Here is a 22043-nt window from a genome sequence, read left to right as displayed (position 1 = left end):
TTATTGAAGATATGGGGGGGATTGACATAAAAATAAAGTTATTAATTCAGAGAGTCAGATCTGTATTCTTTACATTATCCCAGAGTTACCTGACTGCATTTAAAAAGTTAGGAATCATTTCGAAACTAAGGTGGAGAGTAAGGTGGAGAGTCAGTTTAACCCTAAAGATGGGGCTTGCTATTTAAATTTATCGGCCTTGATCACATTATCTGTTAGGGAAATTACCAAAAACATATCATCCAAATGTCAACAAAACAACCAAAAAGCAGGCAGATAAAAAAGTAGATGTACAAAGAACATATAATGAAATTCTCCTATTACAGAATGGTTAACATAGATGAAGACCAGGCACTCCTATAGTTAGATGTAATTTACCTGAACAGAGCACTCTGGCTAATCTAAAAACACAGTGGCTGGGGTTGGGGGGAGTGGTGGTGGGGAGGAATGGAGACAACTGTACTTGAACAACAATTTAAAAAAACTTAAAAAACAACATAAGGTGGCAGGAAAAAATTTTAAAGTGGGTTACAGGGCAAGAAGCTATCCCAAACGAGATTTAGGTATGACTCTCTTAAGAACAAGAAGTAACTTGTTTTATGCATGTTCAACTCATAAGATGAAGAATGGAATTAAATGGCAACAGAGTGGAATGGATTTGACAATGAGCAAAATAAGCACTTGCTGAAGGTCAGAAAGTGGTATTACCAAATGCTGTCGCTGGAGCCTCTTTTATAGGTGTAACTAGTTCAAGGACTATAGCAGGAGCTGACCAAAAATATTAATAAAAATTAGTGAAATGGTAAACATCTATGTTGTTTCAGAATATTCACTTCAGAAAGACTTGTACCAAAGTAATAATGTGTCAGGGGTAAGAAGCAAACACTATTAACCCTCTGAGCTGAGAATGTGGAGTCTACACTCAGGTACCAATTTCTCCCTCAGAGACCATCTTTGCACTCAGACAACTGTTCCTCGGAAAGCCCCCGGATATTTACTATCTAATCCTTTATAGAAAATGTTGGCCAACTCCGGCCCCAGGTCCTTACTTTGTTTACACAACTTTTATAGTTCCCAAGAAATAATTTCCTAGTTACTCAAACACACATCGTTCTGTATTTGTTTCAGTCCACAATACAAATTCAATATTTAAAGCGTGAGTACAAAGGGAGAGACTGACGGTAATATAATCATAATAGGAGACTTTAACACCCCGCTGACATCAACAGATAGATCTCCTATATAGAAAATCAACAAAGAAACAGTGGCCTTAAATGACACTCTAGATCAGATGGATTTAATTGATATTTTCAGAACATTATTCTAAAGCAGTAGAATAAATGATGTTGAGAATCAAATGAGAAGTCAATAAAATAGACAGTTAGAAGATTTCAGCTCACTAGGTATAAGAAATCTGGCTACCACCTAATGCCTCTCTAATCGTGTTCTCAAGCCTACTGTGGCAGCAGCTGCTGGCCCTGACTTGTCCCTTCGCTTTCTCTGGCCCCCACTGGGATGGGTTGCCAGGATTCCTTTTCCAAGATGTACACATTTACCTAGTTCAGTCTGAGGTGCTTCAGGACTTGGTGTCGTGTTAGGTTTGGGACGTGGATGGTGAGTTCATTCAGGCACTTTGGGAGTTAAAGGATGAAAATCTCTGGTTAATAGAGTGTCTTAGTTCCAAAAGCTGTGAATAGGATTATGCTTGTTGTACTTGTCTTTCTTAAAACAAATGAGTTATTTTAATACTCTTCAACATATTAAGAAGTAATTGACAATAGAGGATGACACAGAAGTCCTGTGAAGCAGGAGGAGCTGTAGTTAGGAGAGTGATGAAATGGGTGTGAAATGAGGAGGGAAAGCAGATGCTAATGAACATAATATGTCATTACCTAGTGTCATCCCTGGAGCCTCGGTTGTAAGAATAACTGGTTCAAAGATTGTGGCAGGAACTGACCAAAAATAATAAAAAGAAACCAAAGAGATTTTTGTGAATGCATGAAATGTCAGAAAATTCATCTTGCCACTAAAAACAAGGCTTCTAAGGGAGAAGGGGAAGGGGAGAGAAAAGATGGATTACACAAAAGTTTTAACACCAAGAGGCAGGAACTATGGGGGTGGGAGGTGAAATGGGGTGGGGAGTAGGGGGTCACCCTAGGGTCTGTCAACCTCACATACAGCAGATAGGCAAAAGGAAGCTGAGACTGTACTCACTAAGAGACTAATCCTTAGTGAAAACAGTGGCATTTAATACATTGGTTTGGCCAAACAGTTCGTATTTTTTTTTTCTGCAAAATAAAAGACACATTTTTGATTTTCACCAATATGTTTATTGATTCAGATATTTGAACATGTTAGCTGTCTCCTGGTATTGGCTTCTAGTGGGTAGAAGCCAGGGGTGCTACTAAACATCGTCCAATGCCTAAGACAGCCCCACAGCAAAGAAGTATTTGCCCAAAATGTCAGTAGTACCAAGAAACTTCGCAAACCACTTTTGACACATTGGATCAGTCACAGCACCTTCTCCACACACTGCACACATCTTCTGTGTGTGTGTGTTTCAGTTGCACTCTTACCTTTCTAGAAATAATAAAGCATTATAACACTGAACATATTGCATATCTTCCTCCATCTTCAATATTAAAATGCTGTACAAAAACTCACCAATTTTGATGTTTTCTTTTTTAATGCGCACTAAGATGACAGCTGTCGCAATACAATCTAACAAAATTGTTTCATCTGAAGTTAAAGACAACTGAGCACTACTAGAGTCACTGTACAGAAAAAACTTAACGAACTTTTTGGCCAACCCAATGATGAGGTGAGGAACAACATCTCAGTTTGTGGTATCATATTATACTAGGCACCTTCAGTTCTAAAAATAGGAAAAGCATGGTATGGTGGAGAAAAAGGACACTAAGCCCACTGGATCAAATTTAAACTCTTGAGGAGACACCCCAGACTGGCCCCCACCCCTTGAATTCATCCTGTGAGCCCATTTAATAGGAGCACAGCAACAAGCCGCCTCTGTCTGGGATGCCAGCTTCAACACACTCCCTGCTTTGTCCTCCACTAGTCCAAATTCTGTATTGATTTCTTTCTAATTATCCTGGATTTTTTTTCCTGCTCTTGGCAAATAGTTACTATACTCCTAGCATACCGCAATTGTGCCATTTGAGAACTTGTTTTACATTCATATAGGTATGCTGCCTTATGTTATTTTCTGCTTGTTTAATGCAGGAGCAGATTTTGTTTACAATAATAGTACAAACCGGGAAATAAAACATACTTCCTACTTCTGATGTATCTCACAGCTGCTAATATGGTAACGGGAATTTAGAAGAGATTAATAAAAGTACTTGACTTGATTGCATAGGATTGATACTTTACTGAGCAAGTTTTAAGACATGAATGGAATCAAATAATAAGAAATGTAAGTAAAAGGAACATTATGGGGAAGATTCTCAACAGGAAGCGTGGGGTACTCAGGTATCTCCTAACTAGTAGCTTTTACTCTTAACAGATATATAAGGCATGAACCAATTGTGTGCCTGGAATTTAGGGTCCCAACTTAGGTAGACTACTTGGATTTCTCAAACCAGAAACCACTTATTTACCCAGTGTAGCCTGAGGTACTTCTGGACGGGGTGTGGTTTTAGGTTTGAGACGTGGACGACGGGGTCTCTTCGTTGTTGTTGTTGGAGCTGGAGGAAGGAAATTCTATATTAATATAGTGCTCATGCCTCCATGACCTGTGAATCGGATGATAGAACACAGCTCAAAGCATTCTAACACTTCTCGGAGTTTCTTTAAGTGGAGAAAAGTTTGTCATTTTGGCTTGAAATTTTCTCCTTTAGTATATTAGTAGGCTTTCATTTATAATTAAGAGTTCTCCTGAGATTAAGAATTACATTACAATTATGTTTAAGAAATAAAGATGAAAAACTCTCATTTTCTTGAAAATGTCCTTAATCCAACACTGATTACAAGTCACTGCTAAACTTTGATGGTGTGAGAGAAGTTCACACCGCTGTATAGTTAGTATTCACTTATAATTTAAAATGACTAGGTTTGGGCAAATTTTCCACTTGGTAATTTGCTAGAATATAGTATACAAAATTAGCTGAAATAGCAACAAAGTAAAAAAAAAGTTATGGAGCACTTGGAATGTAGAAAGTGAGCTACTTAAGAAACCTCATGGTAACTGAGACTGTACCAGTGGTCTAAGTAAGGGACACACAGATGATCCCATTTGGACCTCAGCTCTTACATACAGTCCTGTGTAAACAGCCTCAGCTCAACACGATGCAATTGCCAACTGGGAAATGGAGCGGACAGCTGTCCTGAATCAAGTCCATACCCATTTCTGTTCGAAAGAAAGCCTTTCACATTTTAAGATGAATGCTGTAAATAGGATGACAAATCATGACCTCATCATCTCTATAGCACCATAGATAGGCTTGACAATGAACATGAAAAAGCTCTTGCTGAAGGACATAAAGAATCATTACCTAAAGATGTCCCAGGAGTAACAGGTTCAATATCTATGGCAAGAAATGATCAAAAGTAATTTTAAAAACATATGTTAAACACATGAGAGAAGTCATCAAATTCTCTTGAAAATGAATTTTGCCAGAATCATAAAGAAAAATGAAATACGATGGTCAAAGAAGCAAATAAAATACATAAGTACCAAGAAGATACCAAGCAGTGTGAGGAAGTCCCAGGTATCGACTAGGGCCTTCCTTAAGGGTCACAGGGTCTAATCAGGTGCCAAGTTAAACTGCCACCCCAGCACCACACCCGATGCGGTTCCACAGGCACTGGGAACCATATATTTACCTAGTACAGTCAGCGGTGCCTCTGGTCTCGGTGTGGTTTTATGTTTGGAAGGTTTGGGACGTTTTGGACGTTTTGTACCTTGGGGACGGGGACGACGTGTTCTTGGTCGTTGTGACATCTTTGGAGCTGAAGAAAGGAAACTGGTTAATATCATATGTATCCAGAAAGTGAAAAAGGATTTATACATGGCTGTAGGTTTTCTAAAGTTTTGCCACATTTTCTTGAGTCTTCAGAAATTTATCTCTTTATTTCAAAGTTTTCTCTGTCATCCATATGCCAAAGTAATTTGGGGGGGTTCCTAACAGTTCTTTTGAAAAAGAGTACATAACATTATTTGAATAATCTAAAAGCATTACTATTATTGCTGCTGTCAGATTTTCAGAGGTGACCCTGACCCAAGAGAGGTCAGAAGCGCAGCATGTACATGTGATGTTAGAGAGGGACCCAGGCTCACCAGCTTCGGGGAGACTGCACTGAGATAATACTTCAGTAGGCATACATCCCATTAAACATTATCAGAAAAAGCACATTTCAGTTCTTAAAATCCCTGGTAGACAACAAAAACACACTGCATATCTTAAAACAACTTTCTGTTGATGGACACAGAGTTACAAATGATGTTTATGGGGCAAACACTCCTAACTGCATTTTAAATCCAGCTTTACCACAGAACACCGAGCAGAATCATAGGCTCTGTGAAGTAGTAAGAAAGCTGGATAGTATGGGAGATAGGTGCTCTGCACTGGCTGCAAACAGGCTTATATTTTAACCAAGTGACTTGTTTTAGACATCTTCAATCCATTCAAAGCGAAGAATCTAGTTGAATGAGATTCTAGTAGAAGAGAGGATGATGAGAAAATCTTAGGAAAGAGAAATGCCCTTGACCTAGATAGTAATGGAAATGACTGGACAATGAGCAGAAAACACACTTGCTTAAAGACATAGAAGGTCATTACCTATTGTTGTCCAGGGAGCCTCAGTTCTCAGAGTTACAGGTTCAATGCCTGTGGCAGGAACTGACCAAAAGCAATACAATAAGCAATGGAGATTTAAGAAACATGGGAAAAGAAAAACATTACCTTGAAAATAAATCTTCTGAACCTTGTAATGTTTAAAAAGCAGTTCTGAACTCTGGAAAAAATGGTACTTGTTCTCTCTTCCTAGCTGTACTCTGATATCCATCTATCTCACAAAGCAGCCATGCTCTTTGTGTCCGAACGAGGCCAATGAAAAGCCTTCCCCTCCCCGTGTTTAATTACCTGATTCCAACTATATTGGAAACTTGGCTCCAAAATATCAGACAACTTGTTTTCTGGTATGTATTTTAAATTACTCTGAAAATTAGTGAAAGTCTCTGTGAGTATCTGAAAGCCTTTTGCTATCATTATTAATATTTGTTTTGAGGAATGTTGGTGGTCAGGAGAATTTTTACAAATCTTAATCAGTCTCATTGAAGATCTGTGACATTTATGCAAAAGATAAACTTTTGCCTTTCTCCAGGATAAATATGATTCTCTTTCTTACTCTTTCTTATTTATTCATTTATTTCAAATGGATAATTAGGAGATAATTATTCAAGTGAGAAACAGAGATGATTAAGAAAAAAAAGTCTGAAAAGCAATAATTTAACTTTTTTCTTTGGATAAAGAGGATTCCTATAATTCTGTAGTATTCTGCAATTATTAAATTATGGAAAACAAAGAAGCAAGCAAAATATAACCAGAGACAATGAAATAAAGAACAAACTGACAGTGACCAGAGGGGAGGAGGGAGGGAGATAATGGGGAAAAGAAGGGGAAGGGTTGCCCAGAAACATGTATAAAGGGCCAAAGGGGGACAAAGCCAAAGGGGGGTAGGACAAAGCCAAAGGGGGGTAGGATTGAGGGTGGGATGTGGGGGGGATGGGGCAGGGGAGATTGGGGGAGGGGGGATGGAGACAACTGTACTTGAACAACAATAAAAATTATGCATAGATATGAAATTAAAATTTAACTCATTTTTAAATGTCTCCATTTTAAAAATTAAATTCAGAAAATTAAATGTAATGTTAAAACATTTTTATTACCAAAACCCCTGTAAGCAATTATACAAAGATTGCCTTCCACTGACTGTCCAAGACACATAGCACAGGGTTGGCTCCAGCCACTGCTGAGAGCATCTTCCGAGCTAATGGAGACATGGCAGACAGAAGAGAGAGAGAAAGCGAGGACAACAGGATGAAAATATTCAAAAACTGACTGCCTTTAAACACAAAATAGGGGAATCCCTATTTTGTTTGGAATTCAGCATTGTAAGATGAATTTGTCAACAGAAAGTTGACATTCATTCAAGTTGTGTTTGAATAGTATGGAATCAAGAAAGCAAGAGATTTTTTGAGAAAGAGACAATTATGTATTGCATCAAGCCCTAACCAGCTTTTTATGCCTGCTCTCCCAGGTCCATAAATTGTATACATGAAAACAGAGATCTCGATAATTTACTGGTTTGAAGAGGAATGGAGAGAGCACCTGTCACTCTTGACAGTGCCAAGTGCTGGGAGCAATGGAATGTCTGTGAAGGTGACCAAAGAAAGCTTATAGCTGAGCAGCAGATGTGAGACTGCCTGACCATCTTAAAAAGGTCCCTAACAATGTTGGGAATGAATGAAAAAAGTGCTGAACAATTGTTTACACAAGAGAATACAAGTAATGACAGAGACGAGGGGGCAAGCTCAGAGAAACACGGATGAAGAAAGAAGGCATCCATCATTACCTATGGTTATGGCGGGAGCTTCGGTCTCAACTGTAACAGGCTTAAAGGCTGCATCACAAAAAAAGAAACAGAGATATAAATAATAAAAGTAAGGAAGTCTAAACTTTTAGGTGCTCACTGATGCTTAATTCACAGGAGACAGAACCTGTTTTATTCTCAACTGATATGAATTGCCTTCCTGATAGGCTTATTTGTTATGCGAGATGCTCTCTAAGTAAGTTAGAATTATATACTAATTGGAATCTCGGGAGAAAATTTCAATTGCAAAACAGTTGACTTTTCAGCACTATTACATAATTATCTCCTTATTTGGTAGGAAATCACTTAGTAAATCGTTACTGTTTCGAGTGTCAGTCAGGAATTTTAGAGGAGGCCAACCTCTGATTATGTGCCTGAAGAGGAAGAACACAGCGTCAGCCTCCCAAGTCCTGCCTCTTGGTGGCTGTTCTACTTGCATTCAGAAATATTCCAGGTACAGAAAAACCAGGCTTCTATTCATTACAAACCCAAATTCAGAAAACAAGGCCTAAAACATTCTTTAAGAAAATGGAGTCTGTCAGTATCTGTTGTAAAACTTACTAATTTCCCATGCATTTATTTGTTCATTTAACACTTAAAACATCAGTGTGACCACTTGGAGAAGACCCTGAACAGAATCATGGTGCTCGGGTTTCTACGTTTTGTATGTCTTAATAAATTGTAAACATTTTCGGCAACATTCCCAAAGAAAGAATGTCTTAAACTAAAGCATTGGAAATTATGTTTATCAGGTTTAATTGAAGGCACATCTGGTTTTGCTGTGGTTTGGGGCTTAGGAAGTAATTGCTTTGGTGGTTTTGAATCTGAAGGAGAAAAGGTACTATGATTAGCACCGCAGCAGAGCTGTGAACATCAAGATTAATGTTACACAGTGTTTTCCTAGTTACGGATCAGGGCACTGAAAGCAGCAGTTACCAGGCTGGATTTGAGGTGCATCTGGTCTATGTGTGGTTTGGGTCTTTTGATGCTAAATAAAAAGGTACTAAAAATTAGCATAATGGTCATGGCTGTGACTGCCAGAATTAGGGACCTACATGCTTGAGCAAAGGCACTATATAAATACAGTGAATATACAAAGAAGCTTAACTCCTGAGTTGTGGGAAGGGTAGGAAATGTGTCCATTTCTACACATTTTTCCAAAAGGAAAAACAGTTCAGGAAATGCTCAAAATGTGTCTTTGAGCAAAAGTAATAAGAACTATAATAAGACTTTTTTCTACATAAGTAATTTCAAATGCAATAAGTTTAATAGTTCTGTTTCTTAATTGATTTTTTTCAGTATAAAAACAACAAAGTAGACATTTGAAACTAGCTTAGTAGGAGACCTGGAAAATAATCTTTAACACTTGAAATTATAAACAATGTTATATGGCTACTGATTTCTGGAATTTTCTAAAGTAAAGCAGTGACAGATTTATTGTGAATGCTGAGAACTTACAATGACCTAATAATTATCATCAAACAGCATTTTGTACTAAAAACAATAAAACCAGCTTGAGACTTTTAATGTTCTCAAGTTACAAAGACCATACTATTTTTATATTGGACCCTAGACCAAGAACAGTATTTGTACTTGTAGTTATCAAGACATACTTGGAAACATTTTTTTCAAAGAAACAAAAATGCTGAAGAAGCCATTATTTCATGCAGCTTTTTAAAAGGAAGAAAGTCATACAAGTTGAACGAGTAAATCAATGGAATGATAATCATGGCACGGGAATAACATTTTGCCACTTGTCAAGTCCAGGAGGAGCAGGGGAGTCCCTGTCTGCGAAAGAGTAGCTGGTTTGGTCAACACAAGGACACGTGTGATGGAAAGACAGAGCATTCGTGGGAAACCAGGAAGTTGTGTCCAAGACCACAGACCCTCCTTAAATAAGCACACAGGATTCTCCTAGAAGTTTCCTATCTTCGGGTCTTCAGACCCAGATAGGAAATGAGGGGACGCACAGAGTGAAATCGTGAGGTGGAGGTGGAGGTGCAGTCGTGCCTGGGTGGATAGTAGGAAAGCAAAAGTGATTCTGGGAAAGCAGTGCAGGAGGCTCAATTACCGATTGTGGGCACCAAGAGCTCCGGTTGTACCGTAGCAGGTTCCAGAGCTATGGAACAGAAAACCAAAAATACTAATTATACAAGAAGTGGCAGCTTAAGGAAGGAAACAATACTCCTCAATCTTTACTTAAACTGTGTACTTTTTAAAATGTGATTTTCCTTTTGATTTCCGCCCCCCACCCCGCCCCGTTCCTTCCCCTTTTCCCTATTGGTTTTCCACAGCTCATCTGCCACGAATATGCATCCTACATAAGAGTTTTGGGTGCTTTACTTTAATAATATACTTAGTGAGTCAGCTTATTGCTATGTGTGCCTGTAAATAAAAATATAAGTAAATTCATATAATATAAACATAGAAAGTAAGTATAGGTGCTTAAATATAAAAATCAACTATAATAGTCCCTGAAGCCCAGCTATTTGGGTAGTAGGTAGCTACTACACCAGGAGCTATCACAGTCTACTTTCTGTGTTAACTGAAACCCTGAACATTACATTTACCAGGTTTGGACTTGGGCACGTCTGGACTAGGAGTGGTTTTAGGGCGGGGTCGACGACCTGGTCGTTTAGTCTTTCGTGGAACTGAAGAAAAAAAAAATCAGCTACTTAACATAGGACAAACAGAAGTGCATATAGCTTAGAAGCACACTTAAGCTCTTCAATTTATTGCGGATATGTACCCTTCTGTTTTGCAACTTTCTATCATTATTTACCCCGTTAAGTGAGGTCTTCAATAACATTTTTTTTTTTTTGGTCAAAGGTTTATAAACAGTCACTGTTCAAGAGTTCCCCTATTCTTCCATTTTGAGATGGAAAATCCAGAACTTTGTATAGCTTGGAAAAGACAGTCTCATGAAAAATTTGGAAAGTTCTTTTTCAAGAAGACCATGAGAAAAGTTACTTCTAAAAAGCCACTAGAGATAAAAATTAAAATTGATTTGGCCTAAAATTCAAAAGGAAAAGTTTTGCACTTAGCATTTAAAAAATCTACAAATCAGTGAGATGTGTTAAAAGGCTCTGAATTCAGAAATTATTCCAGGGAAGGCAAATTTTTAAAATGAGGTGTAATTTATAAAATTACAGATTAAAACATTTTCATGAATAAGAACAAAGAACACACACTCAGATGAATATTAATCAATTAATCCATTAATGTGAGCCTGTTAATAAAGACGCCGGCAGTCAGGGAAAAGTGTAACACAGGTCGCCCACTCAGCAACTGCATTACCTAATGTTGTTGTTGAAGGTTTGGTTCCCAGGGTTCCAGGTTCTGAGACTGCATGAAACATCATTAAGAAGGAATCAAAATCAAAGGAAAAATGATAAATTCTATTTAAACATGAAAATGCTTAATTTTTAATGACTAAATTGAGCAAATATAAATGATGAAAGTTTTATCCATACAAGAAACTCCGTCTTTATTTAAACCAATGCCTGTGTTTTTAGACAAAATGAACAAAAATATAGCCAGTCGGTTAAGTTTGGAAAGAGAAACGGAAAGAAAATGGTATGATTCTTATTTGGAATATGCGAATGCAATAAAGTGACCAACAGTTCATGAAGGAATGAAGGAAAATAGGGGTAATTGGCTAAGATGGCACAAGCGGAACACATTATTTGCTCTCTTGAAGAAAAAGAAACTATAAAGATTGGGGTTATTTTTTTATATTTCTCTCTTCTAATGAATTTCCTAGTGACACAGGAGGATATTTAGATTCAGAAAGACCATAAGGTTTTTTAAGAAAATCTGCAAATGTTGGAATTTTGAAACTAAGAAAAACACCTTCAAAAGTGAAAGCACAAATATGTCCCAGAGAAGCCACAGTCTTGCAGCAGAAATTCCCAGACTAAAAGCAGTTCGGGACGCAGGCCTCCCATGTGAAGAGGCACATACAGAGCGTGTCACATCAAAATCACTGGGGCTTTCATGCTCTTAGAAGCTCGGCACTGCAGAGCATAGGCAGAGAGCTGATCTGCTGGCAAAAATGGCTGAAAGAAATATCTGAAGGACAATGAGGAAATACATTTTTAAAAAGCCAAAGTTAAGGACAGAAGTTGAGGGTGTAAAAAGAGAGATAATTCTTTTTCCCTTACTAAAGTGAGAAAACTTCATTACCTATTGTTGATGGCGATGCTGTTGGAGTCTGAGGTTCCGGGGCTGCAACAAGAGCAAGCATTATCAAAGGCAATGCGGACGAGCACCGTCTCAGACAGACACTACACGTCCGTTAGCACGAAAAGTGTTCTCTCGTTGATGACCCATCAGGTTCCACTGGCTTGACAACACAGTGCTCAACACCCATATCTTCTCCACAAACCACAATAAAAGTAAGAATTGAGATTTCTAATTTTGGGGTAGATTTTGAGCTATTTTCTCCACCTCCCGATATTCTGAATACTGCTCCTAGTGCTTGAGGAGATGCCCCGTTAAAGGGAGATCCAGGCAGCCTCCCCAAGGTTGCCTGGAGCTCCTGTCCTCCTGCATTTTGTTTTCACGCAGGACTTTCAGGTTTGTGCAAGGCGGCGGAAACAGCGGCAGACCCGTCAGACCTGTGGCTGTGCCTGACTTCTGTTAGTTGTGAATGAGTTTTGGCCTGGCTGGATTTTTTATTACTTTATGAAAAAAAGTTGAACTTATGGCCTAAAAACGCCAAGAGGGTTCATATGCTGTTCTCCAAATGTACTAGCATTTATTGCTTGTGAACAAATTGGTTTACATATGAAATTTAGTCCATTTTCATTAGTAAATCAACAGGAGTCAAAAAGCAGTCTCAGATTTCATGAGATGCTAAATAAATTGAATAACAATATTATTTAAATATTCTAACAGATAACAAAACCTTCAATTTCATTCATATTCTGAGAAAGAGTGATGCACCACATCTAAAATTAGCAAACAAAAATTCTTTCAAAACTAGGAGGTTGCAATTAATGTTTTAATTTCTACAAAGTTGCCCTCTAAAAGTATGAAAAAGTAAGTAAAATTTGCCACTTAGTATTTGTAGCCTTTACAAAAATTAAAGAGTACTGACTTTTTAATTTTATAAAGAAAAATCTGCAATTTAAATTCCTGACAGACCAAGACCACATAGATATGAACCCCATCAATTAAGCTTCCAATTAACCTGCATATGAAAATATTAAAGTCAATGTTTATTAAAGCACATCTGTGTTCTGAAGACTTCCTCTATTGACAATTTTAAGGTGTTATAGATAAAGGTATAAAAATATTTCATAAAAAGGCTGAGTGACACACCAATAACTACACCACTGACCTCAGCACAAAACAAAGAAAAACGCAACTTGCTCATCGTGGATTTGTGACTAGCAATGAGAACAATACACAATTCCATCTACTACACATAAAATTAATTGGAAAACTCTCCCTTTTTCTTTTCAGTGTGTTCAAAGTTGAAGAACTGAAAGTCATTACAATCTTAAAGATGAACTATGAAAGAAATAATTCTTATTGGATGAGGCAGACAAATAGAGGCATAGTAAGTAGATGGCTGGGATTTTCAAGAAAGCACTGGATTCTGCTTATAAACCAAGCCAAAACCATTGGTGGTTTTTACTTGTTAGTTTAACCACAGAGGAAAACCAGAGGAAAAGCAGCCTGTGTGGAAAGTAAAGTGGAAAAAAAAGGGGGGTGGAGGAGTGTGAGGAGAGGGCTGGGAAAGGCAATGAATTACTCAAATCAAAAAGCTTTTGGTGGTTTGTTTGCTCTCCTGAACCTTGGCTAGAAACAGAACTCTTCAGCAGAGCTATAATGGTGGCCTGCCCCAAAATAAAATAGTTTGCAGAGATTCAGTCACTAGTCTGTGTTGCCTCGATGTCAACTTGAGTTGGCATAAATTTAGCTGCAGATTCTGAAGTGGCTATACTTGCTGTTAGAGGAAGAAGTGCGGATATTCTTAAGTGATTAAAAGGTAGAAATCAAAGGAATATAAACTCATTAAGCTTCCAAATAATATTCTGCACTTTAAAAGAAAAATGTCAAATTAAGAAGTCTCTGCTCAAGCACCTTAGAATAATAAAAACACACCCTCCAACTCTTATTTGTATTAATGAACTGCCTCTCAGAAATCTTTTTAGAAAGTGCTGAAATTAATAATGAATCTTGTGTAAATTGCAATTAACATTTGGAGACATTTCTTGATGTTTTCAAATTTTATCATGTAATAACAGAAATAATTAGGTTGGAGAAATGTTTATTTAAATTTGGTGAACTAAATATACAGTAATATTTCTCAATCTGCTTGGTAATAGCCCTCTATTCAAAATATAACATAAATATAGTAGTTACTACCTTATTTCAAAGTCCCCAAGCATGATTTAAAATAAATGTACATTGAACCCTTCTCTCATATAGCTCACTGTCACTGTTTGCTTCTAGGGCTCTTGAGTTTTATAAGCTCTTTCTCTAAATGGCCTCTCTGAGTCAGAATACATCATTGCATTTCTCTCATTGGGAGACCCCACCCTGGTCACACTCCCCTTGCCTCTCACTGCCTCTTGAAAGGGAGTCATTAGAATTCTTTTTCTGAGCAGCTACATTTTCTCCCTTATGCATTTTCATTGCAAAACAATAAATCATGTCCACTGAAGCAGAAACTCTCTTCCTTTAGTAACTGCCCTTTGTAAACGCGGATTAATGAAAAATCCATTGAACATTATGGTGAAAAATACATTTTTCCAAGAGCTAAGCATTTAAAATTTAGATGAAAATGATGAGTAGTGACAAAGATCCCATATATGTACTATCATACACATCCATATGGAAACTGTTGTATGGATTCTGGATGGAAAAAAACAAAGGTTTGGTCCCTTAGTATGTCCCACAATCCTTATGTAGGGAATTGTCTCTATTTTAAATTATATATACAGACTAACCCCTCCCTGCAAAAGAACCCTCTTTTCTTCAGCAAAACACCATTAATCTCTCCGGAGAGGTACACAGAAGTCGGTGTTCAGAAACTGGCCCCAGTACAGAAAGAAGTTATGGAGCCTCAGGGAGACACAACCCTCTGTAATCTTAAATTTTTTTTTGTCATAAGAAATTTTATTCTTTGCCAAATAAAATTGAGATTAAAGAATAAAACTACACGCCTACTTAATTATTTCTGTTCTCAATAATTTCTCTAAATTGCTGAGACTTCCCCTGGCATGAATTTTCTGTTTTGTTTTAATTTTGTGGCTAGAATTTTATGACATAGTAAGGTGAAGCAGAAAAGTACTGAAAAAGGACATTATTGTTGAGTAAACCTGGAAACATTTTTACATTTATTAAACTACGGCAGTATATGGTTGCAATATTATTCTAAGAGTGCATATATCAATTTATTTAAACTATTTCTATAAAATTAAAAATGATGTAAGTTCAAGCTGTCATATATGGCATCAAAATTTTCAAATATATTGTAAGCATACATGTGGCAGTTTATCCCTTTTCAATGCCTTCCTCAGATGAGTTAAAGACACGACACAATGCTTGCTAAATATTTAAGCTATAATTTTAAGCTTTTGTACTTTTAATATGTAGTCTTAAATCTTTAGTCTCACAGCCTGAAACTGAGATGCTCCAAACAAGGCAGAGTTCTTAGGGGATGGACTCCTCTTCCCTCTCTAGCTGAAAGGCGATTATTCAGCATCCCAAGAGTTCCAGTCAACTTTGGCACTGGCAACCATTCATAGTTCTAGACAAGGAAGTCAGTTCTCAGTCACCGATATCGTTCTGTTTCTGTGTTTGCTCTCTCATGGCCATGAGCGGAATGATCCTCCCCACAGCTCAGAGTGACGCTGTAATAATACCAGAGGGGATGGTGAAAATGAGATTTCCTAGCATTTTTGCATTTTTCATGGCAAAATGTGTCGAATACCAAAATACACGTCAGAAGTCCTTGCTCTAAAGAGTGGCACAAAACAACTTGCAACCCATGTCTTGGAACATTAAATGGAAATTCGGGGTCATTACCGGGTTTGATGTGTGTCACTTCTGGGCTGAGAGGGGTTTTAGGTTGCAAAGAAATAAATTGTGTTTTACTGGGAGCTAGAACAATAAAGAAACAAAAACAATCAGCAAGTCAATATGTAGGCATTTCAGTGTCTAAAACCACAAAAGAAGAATCTATACTTTAAGTGGAATGAGCCCTTCATCTTGGGAGAGTTTGGAAATAGTCCATTAAAAGAATATTTCACAGAGCGGCGTTTAATGGAAATACAGTGAAACATTTCCAGAGCATATTTGACCTAACGGAAATAGCATTGCCACTAAACAGCCATAATAACTACACAAGGACAGTGAACTTAATCCATGCTTTAAAAAACCCAGTGTAATCATGCACCATTATTTCATATGCCTCAGCTACATCTGTCTTTAAGCACCAGAAAAAAAAGACATGTTTAAAATTAATATTTACTGATAGGTACAATGCTAAAATCTGCAGCATAAAGAAATTCTACTAATACCATAATAGTCATTTTTCCAAATGTAGCCTGAAGTTGAACTTGAGGGCCTTATGCAAAGAAAAAAAAAAGAGAGAAAACTATGTATAAGACACAACTTCAAATATAATGATTGGATAGAAGATGAGAAAGAAACAATGGCTTAATAGCTTTCCAAGGCATAGAATGATAAATAATGCTGAGTTCAGATCCACTAACTATGGAGCCAGATAACCAAACCCAGAGAGTCCATGAACTACACGAGATACTCAGTATTGCTGCAATGAGCAATTTAGATACTGACTGAGACGCTACAGGAAAGCTGGGGTCCTGGATTTCCCATGGTGAAATGAAGTAACACATCTACTAAGGACATATCATTTACCCAGTGTTGTCCATGTCGGTTCAGGGCTTTTAGAAATTTTAGATGTTGTTGTTCCAGGCCTTTTGGTTTTTTCTGGTAAAAGGAAAAGAGATATTAACATATCCTAGAGACAATAAAAAGATATCCTCCAAAGAAGAACTGATGGCCTTTTAAATATTCTGCCACATGAGGGAAGTAGTCAATGTTTATAAAGTATGCAGTGAGTAAAGTTTTGGAAAAGAATTTTCAAACTCAGTCATAATGGTATAGACTATGTAAAAACCTGTATTTATATTATAATGGACTAAGCAAAACCCAACCTGCTGAGAGTGATTTTGAGTGTATTATTTGACAATGAAGAAAATCCCCTCAGGACTGATGTGCTACCTCTACCTCCCAAACTCTGTGCCTTAAAATATACTGCTCCCGCTTCCTTTTTCCTCTGCCCAAGTTTCTGTGCAAACTTACTTCCTCAACTCTTACTCTTCCTGACCTTCTACACGAGTATTATGGTCTCACAAGCAGATTATACAATCTTCGTTTGCTCTCTCACTGTTTATTACATATTATCTTTTAAAGATTATAAGCAACTGGGAAGCTGGAATCATGTCCTTTCCATCTCAGCCATTGCTCCAGGGGAAACTGGGAAGACACTAGACACCAAACAAACAGGAACTGCCAGGCTAATAAATCCTTAAATAGGGACAGCACACCACAGAAAGAATTGTGCTATATATCTCACTTTCCCATGTTGTGGCTGCAAGACTTGTTTCCAGGTTTAAAGCAAAGTTCATATGTAAGAACATCACATAATTTTTAATAAAGTCTTATTAGAAATGATTGATTCTTGTTATTTTGCATTATTAATTACTCATCTTTAGTTAACTTCAAACTTTCTAAAGAAACTTTAACCTATAGAATCATAGCACTTATATTTATGGCATGGAGATGGATGTTATCTATTTGGAATTAAATATCCTGAAAAGTTAAAGAGCCATTTATTTACCAGGTTTGATTCTTGGTGGTTTGGGCCTGAGGCGTTGTTTAGGTGTAGAAGGGACGGATGTCGTTTGCAGGGGAGCTGAAAGAAGATTTAAAGTAGATTTCATGAATGATGCTTCTTAGGGCTCAATCAGGTCGTGAATGTAAACTTGTAAACTTCTTGAATTCAAGAACTGCTTTCTGTTTCTTTGTATCCCTAGAATGCCCAGCACCTCGCTTTACTCACAGTAGGTGCTCAATTAATGTGTTGATTGGGCCAAAGGAATTAAATTTCTATACGAGAATTGAAGGTACATTGTTCAAGTAAATGTACTGCAGTGTGAGCACCTTTGAAGAATTTAAGAACACATGGTACAATTAAGAACTCAAAAGATGATTTACCAAACAGAATGGAAAGTTCAGAACTTCTTTAATTCTGTAGTGCTCTACTAACCTCACCAGGAGTTAATGAACTTCATTATTCCAACAATTTTCAATTCTAAAGTGTAGGTTGTATACCTTTCTTTTGCCCATTTTTTCTTCCTCATGACCAGGACTGCAGAGTCTGCTTGGGACTCTTTATACTGAAAACTACTTTGAGAAAAATATTCTGACCTGGTGGTATCTGAATGTACTAGTTAAAAGTGAAAATATTTTAACATAATTATCTATAATTCTGCTGCTATTTTCTGGTTGGCAAATTTCAAAGAAGAATAGCAAAAAAATTCTTCACAATTTATAGGAGGAAATGAAGGGAAATGTTTACTACTAAAAATATTCTGAAAAGGACAACATAATTGATTCCTTTTTGTAACTTTATCTGTTCTTTCAAAGCAAACAACTATACAAATGTCGTTAGTTACCAGGTGTTGTAGGTTGCATTTCAGGATGGGGAATGATTTCCACTTTTTGAGGACCAAATGGTATTTCACTTGGAGCTGAAAACACAAACACCCCACCCCACCAAGTAATTCCAGTTAAAATGAGGTATTTTAAGAGTTTTAACATGCCTTTAGATGGTGTTACAAAGCACATGCTACATGTACATGACTAAGGATAAAAAATGCATGTAGTCTTGAAAGCTGATGGATGAAATAATAATGGAAAGTGGGTTAGAGTGATAATTGTTCAGTAGGTGACTCCGGGCAGACTCAGTGCATGGGAGACAGTGTCACAGGCCACAGACACATGAGATGGGATGATGCGGGTGATGAAAATGTCCATGCAGTTTTCAAAGCTTTTCATTCCTTTAAAGATGGAAAAATATCTTCTATTACAGTACAAAGAAAAAAAGAGACCAAAATGGAACACAAGATGCCTGCATTATAGGAAAAAAATATATATTCAGAAATAGGAAAGAAATAAATAATTAGATGTGATGGAAAGAAATGGTCATTCGGAAGAAAGGCATTCACATGGATTTTCTTTTGATGGAAAACAAAGAACAATTTTTCTGTTAAAAACATTACCCAGTGTTGCCCTTGGCTGTTCAAGAGTTCTAGAAGTTTGAGGTGGGACAGAATCCAGAAATGGATCACTTGTTGCTGTTGGAATAAATGTCAACATTTATAAAAGCAGCAGAAGGCCCCAGGAATAAAATACAAATTCATGAGTAATAAATTATGCCTCATATAGGGAAAAAATATCAAGAACACTTGAGGGATTTCTGACCAACATTTTTAAATGAGTGATTCATTAGAATTTGAAGAGGAGCTCACTTTAAAAAACATATCTACGTTCTTTTTCTAAAACTTTTAAGAGTTGTTAACATTATTACAGATGTCTCCCATTCCCCCACCCTTTGCCCTCTTCACCGTATATACTTTAAACATTAGAAAGCATAATGAAACTGTGTCTCGTATATTCAACTTATTTTCAACTTCTTTTTTTTTGGCTTCTTCTCTCTATTTCTTAAATACAAATTGAACCCAGCTTTAGCATTCTGTTTTTTTTTTTTTAATTTTCTGCAGTTTATTTATCATGGGACAAATAATGCTGAGATAAGGCTACACATCTAAAAAATCTCATGCATATATGAGTGTCTGCAAAGACCAGTCTCACTCTGAACCTCTGCAGTGCCAAGTTTAGTAGGTGCTTAATAAACACTTGCTGAAAGGAAATATTGGACTGAGTTGAACTCACCGTAGCTGCACCAGTAAGTGAATGCCAAAGATTAGACCAACTGATCTTTTATATGCTAACGACTGACAGGATCGCTCTGCAGCAGGATTTCTCACCTCAGCACTATTGACATTTAGGGCTGGGTCATTCTTTGTTGTAGGGGCCTGTCCTATGTACTGTGGGGATTCAGCAGAATCCCTGGCCACTACTCACTAGAGTGTCAGAGGCACCTCCTCCAGCTATGACAAAAAATGTTTCTAGACATTTCCAAATGCCCCTAGGGGTGGGAGAGAGCAAAATCACCCCCAATTGGAGAACCACTGCTCTAGAGAAAACTCTGCAGGACTCCAAAACCCTTTTAGAGTGAATCTGAGCAATAAAGCAATAGGCCATCACCTCACTTTGCCTCAGTGGCAACCACCCGTCTGCATCTCCCACTTGTGCAGAGAGCATTTACTGATGGATGTGAGCACGTCGTCGCTCAATGGGAGGAGAGGACAGAATTCACTTTCCTGACACGATTGCTTTTTTTCCCTGCAGGGCTCTGGAAAGCACACTTTTTCGTTCAGCAAAAATTAAAGAGAGAGCTAGGTACACGATTGTCAGAACATTTGGAATCTAAGGCAAGAATTGAGAGGTTGGGTATACCTGTGTGGGATTCTGATATTTCAGGCTCATCTGATGTTGTAGGGCTTGAGAAAACATCATAAGTTGCTTCAAAAGAAAAGGTAAAAGAGGTGTTAATTTTGACTGAAAAGATTACATGACATATTTTAATGCTAGTCTTGTCACTAAAGTGTAAGCAATCACTAAGATTTGCCTCTAGTCCCTCTTGCCCTGAACTAAACATCTTTATATAGCACGCCCTGATGCTGGCCTCCAGGAGGAGGTGAACACAGTGCTATATATTTACAATAAAGTGGTGCCAGCTCTAAAGCAAAGAGCTTCCAAGAATATAAACATAAATGAAGTCAAATGGGAGAGATTTCCAAAGAAGGAAACAGCAATCACATCGACGCTGCACAAGGTCTCCTGCTTAGTCTTTCTGCTTAGTAAAAATTACCATCATGCTACCCTAACATGTGGACAGCACTTCACAGTCTGCACAGCACCGTCTCATATATAAGCTTATTTAACCCTCTTAACAATCCTGAGAAATGGGTGAGGTAGACACTATCCCCTCTTTACAGATAAAAGGGTATTATCTCAATCTCCTAAACAATGCACTTGAGATTCACAGTGGGGAACACATTTGCCAGTGGTCACACACTGGCTTTGTCCAGCTCAGTGTATTTTTCATTGCATCCGCAGGTCCAGGAATGGCAGAGCTAAGACCAGTTCTCTTCCTCTAGCATTACTCCTTCTGCCACTTCACCTGGCGGCAGCCTTCTTTCTATATTTCTCCACAGTCTAGGTGCAGTTAAAGGTAACATTCATATTCTACATGAAATAAAGAAAGTGGGGTGACCTTAAAAAAAAAGGTTGGTTTTAAAATAAGGATAATTTTCATGTTCACATAAGAATTGAATCTGTAAGCAAAAGCAGCATGAAAATAGAAACGTTCTCTCTACCGAACCAACAGCTATCACTATTTTGACAGGTGTACAGACGCTGGAATGTTGTGAGGCAGATGTTACTTTCCTTGCCCATTCAAAATGGCTGTGCAGAAATAAAGGTGGAGGGAGTTCCTGGGAAAATTTACTCGTTGGGATTACTTGTAATTCAGTGGCAGAGTAATGATTTGAAGCACTGCTAAGTGAAGCTGTAAGAAAGAAAGTATCAGCCTGTGACACACTCGATAGGCAGATAGGACAGTGTATATTGTACCACACATGTCAGAGGCAGAAAATACATTTCAGCTTGTAAAGGCGAGTCTACTGCTTTGCAAAATCTTCAAACAACAGAAAGAAAACTATGAGTTATAAAGTGCAAACATCCTGAGAGTAAATCCACTGCATGGTAATGGAAAGTGTTCTTTTGCCTAGCTACAATTTTAAAGGGTCAGAGGAGAAGGCTAACCTTTTAAAGGACAGAAATGCTGGCAGTTGCTGATCTTAGTATTGTTTTAAGCCAATTTCATAGAACCATCAGAGTCGGGTTTGTCTACTACTAGATAAATTAGGAAAACTTGACCAACTTTTATTTCACCCTCTCATACTAGGAAAGAAATTATAAATTAACAGCTTGACTTATTTTTATTGTTACTTTTGAAAACTGCCACAACTGTCTTTACGTATTTTCCTTTTATCTACAGTGACACTGGACCACCTTTCTTATTTCTGCATTTTTTGATCCAAAAGTTGATATTTATTCACTCTTCTTCTATTTCTTTTCCCTATCTGCAATTAGCTTCTCTATTCTAGACTCTCCAACCCTGGCTGCCGTCTTCCTTAGGTTATCCTCAGAAGGCACTCTAGTAAGGAAAGAATCCCTCGTTCCACCATTCTTGGGCAATT

The 22043-nt window shown here is 37.5% G+C and overlaps 1 protein-coding gene across 20 annotated transcripts in view; it reads right to left on the bottom strand.

Moving 5' to 3' along the window:
* The window catches only part of ABI3BP (ABI family member 3 binding protein), a 246227-nt gene that overhangs the window by 87859 nt on the left and 136325 nt on the right, over positions 1-22043 (bottom strand). For 17 of the 20 annotated variants that reach the window (XM_045193486.2, XM_045193488.2, XM_045193493.2 and 14 more), the window contains 16 exons: positions 20236-20301; positions 18936-19010; positions 18330-18404; positions 17492-17566; positions 16507-16578; positions 15652-15726; positions 11794-11835; positions 10906-10953; positions 10179-10259; positions 9680-9727; positions 7591-7638; positions 5796-5855; positions 4840-4965; positions 4509-4541; positions 3615-3701; positions 1890-1949 (listed from right to left, as the gene is read on the bottom strand). In XM_045193486.2, the coding sequence (XP_045049421.2) occupies positions 1890-1949; positions 3615-3701; positions 4509-4541; positions 4840-4965; positions 5796-5855; positions 7591-7638; positions 9680-9727; positions 10179-10259; positions 10906-10953; positions 11794-11835; positions 15652-15726; positions 16507-16578; positions 17492-17566; positions 18330-18404; positions 18936-19010; positions 20236-20301 (1071 nt within the window). The remainder of the gene's footprint in view (positions 1-1889; positions 1950-3614; positions 3702-4508; positions 4542-4839; positions 4966-5795; positions 5856-7590; positions 7639-9679; positions 9728-10178; positions 10260-10905; positions 10954-11793; positions 11836-15651; positions 15727-16506; positions 16579-17491; positions 17567-18329; positions 18405-18935; positions 19011-20235; positions 20302-22043) is intronic. The other 3 variants (XM_045193494.2, XM_045193504.2, XM_071220614.1) reach the window with 3 other exon arrangements.

The sequence above is a fragment of the Desmodus rotundus genome, chromosome 2 (assembly GCF_022682495.2).
Source record: "Desmodus rotundus isolate HL8 chromosome 2, HLdesRot8A.1, whole genome shotgun sequence".
Classification (NCBI taxonomy): domain Eukaryota; kingdom Metazoa; phylum Chordata; class Mammalia; order Chiroptera; family Phyllostomidae; genus Desmodus; species Desmodus rotundus.
Note: the sequence above shows the minus strand (reverse complement) of the source record. Positions and strands in the feature narration are given on the sequence as shown.